Source organism: Topomyia yanbarensis, chromosome 2 (assembly GCF_030247195.1).
Source record: "Topomyia yanbarensis strain Yona2022 chromosome 2, ASM3024719v1, whole genome shotgun sequence".
NCBI lineage: Eukaryota > Metazoa > Arthropoda > Insecta > Diptera > Culicidae > Topomyia > Topomyia yanbarensis.
In genome coordinates this window covers 322,763,710-322,774,092 of record NC_080671.1, presented here as the reverse complement: position 1 = coordinate 322,774,092, position 10,383 = coordinate 322,763,710, and the positions used below count along the sequence as shown (strand labels likewise).

General features: G+C 37.2%; 1 protein-coding gene across 1 annotated transcript in view; it reads left to right on the top strand.

Moving 5' to 3' along the window:
- Positions 1 to 2,035: 2,035 nt before the first annotated feature.
- The window catches only part of LOC131683761 (dynein axonemal heavy chain 6), a 37,570-nt gene continuing 29,222 nt past the window's right edge, over positions 2,036 to 10,383 (top strand). The window contains exons 1-4 of the mRNA XM_058966024.1: positions 2,036 to 2,137; positions 2,193 to 2,363; positions 2,414 to 2,865; positions 3,163 to 3,592. Coding sequence (XP_058822007.1) covers positions 2,064 to 2,137; positions 2,193 to 2,363; positions 2,414 to 2,865; positions 3,163 to 3,592 — 1,127 coding nt within the window. The 5' untranslated portion in view covers positions 2,036 to 2,063. The remainder of the gene's footprint in view (positions 2,138 to 2,192; positions 2,364 to 2,413; positions 2,866 to 3,162; positions 3,593 to 10,383) is intronic.

The following is a 10,383-nucleotide window of genomic DNA, read 5'->3' as shown; positions in this document are numbered from 1 at the left end:
ATCATGCTCATGTGCCGCCGAGTATTGAACACAGAATTATTTTTTTTCTCAAGTAAGGAGAAAATTGTTTAAAACCATCAGCACAACATCTATAACTAAAATAGTTATGGAATTTGCGTTTTGTCTTCGTCTCATTAGAATCCGACACTAACTTAGTGGCAGGAGTAGGTTAGCGTCGGATTGACGCTAGCTCCAAAAAAAGAAAACACTATTTCTGTTTTTGAGTAAACCTCTCCTTTTTTTTAGAACTAGCGTGAATCCAGGACTAGCTTAGTCCTGTCACTAATTCTGATGAGACGAAGTCAAAACGCAATTTCCATAACTAAGTGAGATGAGTTTCCGAATGCACTTTAAGTAGTGGGAGTATGCAGACTAATTTGTTTGGATTAAACCAGGGAGCTCTATCGCATACAGGAAGTTTAGGTCACGATAAAGAATCTCTCGAGGAGTGATAGAGATTCATGCTTAGGGGAAAATCGTTCTTCACATACCATCAAATCTCAACTGTTACTGAGCTATTGAACTTTTTCTGTAAACAACTTGTTTGTTTTAAATGCTCTTCCATTGAAAAAGTGAAAAAAATTCTATTAAATTGTGCCCTCATATCTTTTAATCAATAAGTTCAGGTAAACTTTTAGAAGTGAATAAATTGAAACCTAGTGGTTTTAATCGAGTTCTCGCTCATTTCTCGAAAATCCAAATAGTTAGCATCGTGATTATAATCATGCAGATTGTTCGTTTTAAAAAGCCACATAATTTGTTCTCTGGCGTGATACACTTATTTCTTCACGCTGGAAATCACGCCCAACTCCTACTTAGCAGAAGGCAAAGGATTCTTCACATTTCCTTTCGATCATGTCCATATGAGCCTACCTAGTCCTAGTTTTCCGTTCTAAGTTAATAACTGATTCACTCTAGAATACCTATCCGTCTTTCAATTTCATTTGCTTTCGTTTCTCTTAATCTTAAATTTGCCGAAAATAGCCAACAAAATCGATACAGTAAATTATGAATTATGTCTTAAAACTCAACTTTTGGATAATAGGTACTGTTACAGTAATAATACATTATTTCGAGAAGAAGATTCGTTAACTGAATGGACAAAGCATTATCATTTTTCCAATGAAAATAAAAAATTTTAAATACAAAGTACACTTTTGCGTTAGTGGTATTTTAAGATAAACAGATTAATTAAAGAGGTACAATAACTCTGTAATGGTTGGTCTATCACCCCTGGAGAAATTGCTCGGAGCAGAAATCTGATGTTTGTCCCACCCTAATATACATAATTTTGTTAGATCGCATCCGTCGCCCTGATATCAAACACCATTAATCATCAACAGGCGCCAATGCGCTTGACTTTTATCGTGATTACTGAAACTTGAACAATTCCATATTAAATTTGCAAAAGGGCGAATAAGATTTGTAAACAAACTTTTATTTTGATGATTTCTCTTAATTTACTATAATTTCAAAGCAGAAAACAATTGAAATTACTTCTACAAAGGCTAAAAATTTACATTAACGCATATTTTTCGTGAAATTCCACTCTGCAGCAGACTAATGAGCGAAACAAGTTTGTTTACAAAAAACAGTTTCGCCCTTTTGACGAATTAGTATTGAATTGCTTAACAATTAAATAGAAATTTGTTAAGTGCGAAAAACCGCCGCTCGGGGCGGTTATCCACTTTGCACTGATACATTCCTTTAGTTTAGCTAGAGAATCCATTTATGATTAATCCCCTATAAAAAACTCGTTAAACGCTAGGGTATGCCTAGTGTTAAATATAATATGTGATTCCTGTCGTCGGGATGTCCCAAGGGCTTTATTTGTCTTTTGGTAATTTCAAATGGAGGTTATAGCCCTCCATTATTGTCACACTTAACACACTGAGTAAAGGATAATCAAGCCTAGAAACAATGTGCTCCGTAACGACCACGTGTTGCATTGCACTTTCCTTGCACATAGTGATCCGTTTCTATGGAGAGTGTACTTGACTACGCTTTTTGTTATTTTCTTCAAGAACTTCAAACGATACAGTTTACTAACCGGCTTTAAGATAATGGAAAAACGGAAGGTTAAAGCTAATTTGGCCAAACCGAAAACTATATTTAAGTTGCCGAGCATAACTAATGAGTAAGTGGAATAATAAGCTTAGATGTTGATTTTTAATAACAAACACAATCTTCAGTGATAGGAAAAAACGAATTGCGGCACGAACAATGCAACTTCATCAAACAACGCCCATCAATATTGAGGAGCTTATCGAGAAAAAGATTAGGAAGTTACGAGACAACAGTTTTATTTTTCTTACTTATGCTTTTCCTAGAAGTAGTGAACACTTTGGAGCATATAAATTCTTGTAATGCGATAATTTACATTTGAAATATCATCTCATAGATATTATTTTAGGGAGGTTCCATTTTCCAAGGTCGATAAGCACGAGTACTTCACCGTCAGTCGGCATGGTGTCACATACTGGAGCGATGCAGAGAATCACTTCAGTCCACTAGACGCTTGGTTAGTGGACTACGCAAAGTATAAAACACTGTCGAAGCTTAATTTCTTCCGATATTATCGCTATGCAAAAGCTTTTCGGCAGTGGCGCCAAAATATAAAATGGGAAAAGTATGAAAGTGCGCGGCAAACGCTGTCTTCCAGTCTGTTTCTAGTGATGCCGCGGCTGGCGCAAGCACTGCTGTACATGCGGGAGCAGTACATGCAATTGGTACATTTTCGTTATTTTGATGTATCAGTAACGGAAAACTGGCACTTGCCGTACTTTGTGGAGACCCAAATGGCCACTTTCGAACAGGTTCGCGATCTGCTGATTAAACTAAACAAGAAATTGAGAGAAGTGCTATGTGAGTATTATTATATTTGTTAAATTCTAGGACGTCTTATTTTTGATTTCAAAGATGTCATCGGGGCTATTTCACGCTACAGTTAAAGAACGATATTGCTGCTTGTAGCCCAAATTGCATGTTGTTTTTTAACAAAAGTGAAACATTCGTTGATTTAATGTTGTACTTTTGTCATAAAACAACGTAACATTTTAACGACAAGCTCAAAGATCATTATTCGATTATTGCGTAATGCAGTAGCCCCCGATGGCGATACGAGACAATTTTTAAATACATAAATTACAATATTTCTTTCAGTTGTTGCATGCTCCAACACTCTCGTGGATCGAGGATATTCACCGCACGATGAAGCACTAAATTGTCCTAACAAAAAGAAAATGAAAGATGTTATGAGTTTTACAGAACGAGCAAACAAACGAAAACTGTGCGCACTTTTGGCAAGGTTTTTAGGATACGTTGATCACATGATGATAAATTTGTTGCATCAAATCCTGAGCGAATCATTTCGTAATTTATCGAACGTCTTCAACCGCTACAACACTGACAAGCTAAATGAAAATCCTCCTTTCATGAATGTTGAGTTGCTTCTGAAATCGACCGGTATTGCCGTCGATCCTTCGAGAGAAATTGCTGTTTCATTCCTGCATCAAATGTGCACTATGGTGGACGAATCTGCTAGAAGTATTGAGAGGTTTCAAAGTGATCCACATTTTACACTATTTACCGAGTAAGTAGCACCGATTAAGTTTCATAACGCTACGCCGTTGTCGAAGCATTCTGGTTGGGGCCTGTAAGGCAGGCTTGTACGCAAGGGCAGGGTTTTGGGGTTCAATCCCCTCCCATGATTTTTTGAAGTACTTTTTAAAAAATCATAAAACTTCCTGTCCAGTAAAAAAATATACTGCAAGCTGTTTTGACACATAAAATGTCATTCGAGTTCGGTCACTCTAAAAACAAGCCATTGAAGAAACCAGGAAAGAGACATTGCGAGGGTGGCTAGAATGGTCTCTGGATCAGTTTACGCTTCGACAGTTTTCGATATAAGCAACAGTTGTGTGCAGGCATGGAAAGATTAGTTCACTCGCGCGACTGTTGCTAACTGTGGATCACAAAGTAACCAAAATTTACTGCTCACTAATTAACCATGAATAACGCACCAAGCAGCAAGACCGAAAAAGCGTCACAGTAGGTCACTTGATGGGCAAACTGCGAAAGAACGATGATGCTTGAAATTCTACGAACAACGTCAAATTTTTCTTCGTGAATATTTGTCGCATAGCCTCGCGAAGCTCACAAAGGTTTCTTGATGTATGAATGAAACATAGGGTAAGATGCCTATTTTCACCATACTAAGGAGTGTGCCTCTCTAATTCATTAATTGCTCGGCCTACAATCAAATGAATGCATAAAAATTGGTATCACGAGCTTTGCTTCGTTGTTATTGTTAAGAAACAATCTTATATCACAACTACCCTGAAAACAGTGTAATTCTCGTGTTTGAGCGCAGTGAAAACTCGAATCGAGTGCCCCTATTGTTGCGCTACCATTTGACTCAATGCGTTGAACAAAGATGGCTGACGCTGCTCTAACCAACGGTTCAAATGGGTAGGGTGATAATAGAAACATCGCGAAAATAGGCTCATCACCCTACTACCTATTTTATGTTACGGGTAGTTTTGGGAAACCCTAGAAGGAATTTAGTGTTCTTTGCGACTCCGTTGTTAGCTGCGAATTTTTACAAATTTCGAAACTCTTTGATTATCATCATCTATGCTACGAAGCGCAAACGTGATCGTCGCAGCAAACAACCACGTGAGCCGGAAAGCACAACTTCAATTCCACACTTTGGCGATGACGAGGACACGCAGCTGCTGAAAAAACAACATTTTTTCAACATTCTCTTTCGCGGTTTCATTGCCACTTCCGCAAACGTCAAAACTTTTTTTCACTCGCACTGATGCGAACTAGATGGGCGCGTAACTCAACGCACGGGCCGGTGGCGCATGGCTGAAAAGTCGCAATGTGGATTTAAGAAAACATTCGCAATATAACCTTTCCAATAAGTGTTTGTTTGTCAAAATCAGTGCAAAAAATACCATCGCACGAGCTCGCAAAAAAACTGACCTACTTGACTCCACTCTACTCTAGTATATAATATAATCTTTGAATATGAAAAACTAAAATAAAACTGTTTTATGAGAATGCAAACCGCGACCAGCTCGAGAAGATTTTCGCGTGCGAAGCTTGATGTGCTTCTTCATTGGTTGGTATAGCTTTGGTTTGTGCGTATTCGCAGCACCAACCTGCAGGTTCCTATGCATAATTTTCTAAGCACACAGAATGCATCATAACTGAAGGAAGCTTTCTTGTGAATGGCGAAAGAACGGTTCGTGATGCGATTTTTCCCATACATGGTTGCGAGTACTCAGCAAAGGTCGGTCAGAGGACTAGCATCAGGAGCTAAGGGGGAAAACACGAAATCGGAGACAATAATCGATCGTTGTCTGGAGAAATTTCACCGCCGATGATCTCTCAAACGGAGTTACTGATAGCGAAAAGTCTCAAGCATCAGTATCGGAAGAAATACCGCAGCCGTGAAATTTGCTTCCCCCGGCTAGCAGATAAATATTAACGAGTAGCGCCAAGATTTATAAGAAACCCTATGAAGGTGATTGTAAAGAGATACATACAGTGCTGTTCGAAATAATAATTGAATATGTTTTTCATGTTCGCATCGTGTATAGTGAGAAAAATTCAGTTCCTGGTGGTCGTCTAACCTACTGACGCCTACCTTTCGATTTTAATAATACCACTTTACTATCATCAGCTCACTAAATGGTAAGCCACTTTTCGACGGTCCACTTGGCGTGAAATTCGACAAAGTTCAGACGATTGTTTAGGTGCCGTATTGTGAGTAGTGGTACTTTTCTCGGACTTCCTGCATGCAAATTTGTCTTAATAAATCGTTTTCTACTCGTTGACGTTGCAATAGAATGTCCCAGGTCTTTCTAGAATTCTCTCGAAGAGATAAACCAATATTATTTTGCCATCCGACCCATCAGTTTGTTAAGTTTGAGCGGATGTTGTTCGCTATCTATAGCTAGTTTCACATTTGGTCGGTGTTAGGTCAGACCGGACTAAGTGACAGCGCATTGATTGAAAAACGCGTTTAAAGTTTGAATCGCAGCATCCTTTGCATTATAATTGCAAAATAATTTTTACCATAATTCTTGTTTATTGTTTCATATTTCAAATCTGGTAAAAGTGGAATGTAGATGAAGAAATTCTTTATCCAGTGCTATCATTAACTCATTTTTTGATGTTTTGCGACTTGGTCCGGTCTGACTTAACACCGACCATTTGTTTGTCCAGTGCAATGCATTGTGTATCTTCGTGGCAGAACACTGTAAAAGTTCCTGAACTTCACGGTATGTTTTGCCACTAGCATTCAACCGTTTGATGAGATTTCGCTCCTCGAATGTACAGTGCCTCGAACGACCCATTTTCGTGGAATACTACAATATGTAAACTTATAATTTCGGGTTAATTGTAAGCGTAGGAATACTATTCCGAACAAAATAGATTGACTAATCTGAAAATTTTGGAAACTTAAGCGATTTGAAAATCTTTTGTGGTAGCGCTGCTATTTTCACGAACAGTTTTACATCGACTTTCTTCCGAAATGACAGCTGTGTTTCGTAAACAATAAGCCAATGACTCCAAATGGTGGCGTCTTCTACTTTCGTACTATAGGTCACTTACAAAAACATATAATGTTATTGGAGAATACAGTTAACTCTCTCTATGTCGATATTCTCTATGTCGATATTTTTCTCTATCTCGATTATTTTGTAGGTCCCTTCAGATCGCACGTATAAAAACTCCTCTATGTCGATATTTTCTCTATCTCGATATCTCCCTCTTTCGATGTACCTGGCTTTATATTTGCCTGCATTATTCTCTCTCTATGTCGATGTGTTTTTTTTTCTCTCAGGACATCATATTTTTATACTAGTTTCGTTCCGTCAAGGTAATTTTAAAAGTTTGGAATGAAAAATTCTTTCCTTATAGAAAAGATTCCGTATTTAATAAATTTGCGTTAAATTATGAAATTTTGTATCAAATTTTGTATGGACATATATACTCGCTTAATAATTACTTCTAAAGTACTCATACATTATTTTATACTTTATGAACTAGTGCAATGATTTTACATAACTCGGAACATTGAATTAGTTATTACTAAAATTTGCACGAGATTGAACGCAATAACTAATGTTGGGGAGACTTGACCAATATTTTATGGGGAGACATGACCAAGTGGCAATAAGCCGAAGAAAGATAAATTTTTTCTGATATTTACTATGCTGTCGTACCTACTGTTAGTGTTAATCACGTCACAAAAAATCCTTATATCTATATCTTTTTGTACTAGTAAATAAAGTTAGTAGTAATATGGCTTATTTCGTGACGTGTTAATGTGCAATGTCAGCAGTACAGTTCTCGACAAACATATGATTACGGTTTAAAAGCTAACTGTCAAAATTCTCTTTGAAAAGAAATGCCGGACAAACCGTTACTGGCTAAACACAGTTTACTGCAGTTAATGAAAGAGAAGTTTTTTCTCTTTTGTTTACTACCAACATATGTGATTGATGAGTAACGGTTTGTCCGGAGTTTCCTTTCAAAGAGAATTTTAACAGTTGGCTTTTAAGCCGTAATCATATGTTTGTCGAGAGTTAATCCTTAAAAGGAAATGCATTAAACACAGTCGAAATTTATGAAATGCAACCCTTTTATATTTTTTACTGCTACCTAATGACCTCGCCAGTATGGAAAAAAAAGGATTACAGTATTATTTAGTTCATTATTTTTTGTTCTGATTTTTCAAAATTCTCTTGGTCCAGTCTACCCAAGCCTTGGTCAAGTCTCCCCGCAGTGGGGAGACTTTGCCAAAAAAACGATGTCAGACAAACTTTTATAACTTTTGAAAAAGTAAATTAAAAATTCCGCAAAAAATTAAGAACACGAATAATACCTTTTTACATTATATCTCAATGACGTTGGAAGGATTGAAATTTTTTTTGGAGATTTATGCAGATTTGGCTGAAAACCTGGTTAAGTCACCCCATGTTCCCCTACATGTGGGGCAGAATGATAAACTGCAAATAAGGGATTTCTTCTCAAACAGCAAACTTGATGTTTTGCAGTGCGAGTGCACTTTACCTCGACGTCTACTACCCTACTCCCCCCAATACGAGCATCTATCTTCATTTCTCAGCAGTGATGCCACAAGTCCAGATTTATCTAGAAAGGTACAGATTTTTTTAATGTTTTTAGGTACAGATTCTGTACGGTACAGATTACAGATTTTTGTAAAAAAGTACAGATTGGTACAGTTTTTTTTATATGACATCATAGCAAAATAATTTAACCCCGCAATGTATCCCAGTATACAGCAGGTAAACGTTGAGTTAGGCCGCTGACAGTGTGATGGCGAGAATCTGAAGTTGAGTTGGTACTGACTGAGCTTGAAAAGAAGCTGACATTAGGATGCGATATGCGAGAAACCTGCTTCCAGCAAATCAACGGGATGGTGTCTGAGTGAGAGCCGAACGAGTCTTCTCGAAGTACCTCACTAATAAAAAAAAATATTATACACGAATTTTAACCCATATAGTCGTGAAAAAATATCGATTCCACATATTGTTTGGATGATACCCTGAACAGGTCGTTAGGCTCTTTAATGATGTCTATTAGGGCTACGTTTACTCTGAGATGCTCCATTTGATTTGCTGCAAGCAGGTTTCTCGCACCCTACTGTCAGTACCAGCCCCTGCTCAGCTTCTCACCCCCACTCTGTAAGCACTCATAGATTGCACACGAAGTGGCGGAAAGTATTTGAGCTGGAGCAGATATTGACATTACCCAGTCAAATTCATCCGGAATTCTGACTGTTTTTTTGCGGAATTCCAGCTCAAATAAAAAAACGTAGTCCTAATTGCTGGTTTGATTTCCCCGAATGAAAAATATGTATAAGAAAAATGTTTTTAGAACAACCTTGTTATTGTTTCGGTACAGAATCCGGTACAGACTTTCCTCTAGAAGAGTACAGATCGGAAAGATTTTTCAACTCCCGGTACAGATTTAATTGTGGCAACACTGTTTCTCAGTATGCATTGTGATGTCCTGAAGGAAAAGTTGTCTCAAAGAAAATCATTGTGTTCTATATGTCGATCTCTCCCTATGTCGATGGTCCCTTCAATATCGACATAGAGAGAGTTAACTGTAGAACGTGTGGGAGTATTTTACATTAAACTCGAAAAATATTTGTGCAGCTATTTTTTCGAACAGCGCTGTATCATTATGATCGCCACCTCCGGATCGTTTCGTGTTTCAACAGGTGACGATACTTGCATCAGGCCTCAGCAAGTCAGAAATACCGCGAAGGTTGGACTGCAAGCAAGAAAAGCAACATTGGAAAAAACATGACTAACGATTAACGATTAAAATAAAATAAAAAAGAGCAAGAACACAGTCCGTACCTTGGCCCCTACTGAAACAGTGCCCAACAGTTAGAGATGGGCAGGCATGGAATTTTTCGTACCCGGACCCGACCCGAACCCGAATATTATTTTTGTAAGCTCACCTGTCCCGAACCCGGATTTTATTAATATACAAAACCCGTGTTCTATTAGGTTCTTAAAAAAATTTCAAAAATATTTTTATACTAGTTTCGTTCCGTCAAGGTAATTTTAAAAGTTTGGAATGAAAAATTCTTTCCTTATAGAAAAGATTCCGTATTTAATAAATTTGCGTTAAATTATGAAATTTTGTATCAAATTTTGTATGGACATATATACTCGCTTAATAATTACTTCTAAAGTACTCATACATTATTTTATACTTTATGAACTAGTGCAATGATTTTACATAACTCGGAACATTGAAATAGTTATTACTAAAATTTGCACGAGATTGAACGCAATAACTAATGTTGGGGAGACTTGACCAATATTTTATGGGGAGACATGACCAAGTGGCAATAAGCCGAAGAAAGATAAATTTTTTCTGATATTTACTATGCTGTCGTACCTACTGTTAGTGTTAATCACGTCACAAAAAATCCTTATATCTATATCTTTTTGTACTAGTAAATAAAGTTAGTAGTAATATGGCTTATTTCGTGACGTGTTAATGTGCAATGTCACCAGTACAGTTCTCGACAAACCTGGCTAAACACAGTTTACTGCAGTTAATGAAAGAGAAGTTTTTTCTCTTTTGTTTACTACCAACATATGTTATTGATGAGTAACGGTTTGTCCGGAGTTTCCTTTCAAAGAGAATTTTAACAGTTGGCTTTTAAGCCGTAATCATATGTTTGTCGAGAGTTAATCCTTAAAAGGAAATGCATTAAACACAGTCGAAATTTATGAAATGCAACCCTTTTATATTTTTTACTGCTACCTAATGACCTCGCCAGTATGGAAAAAAAAGGATTACAGTATTATTTAGTTC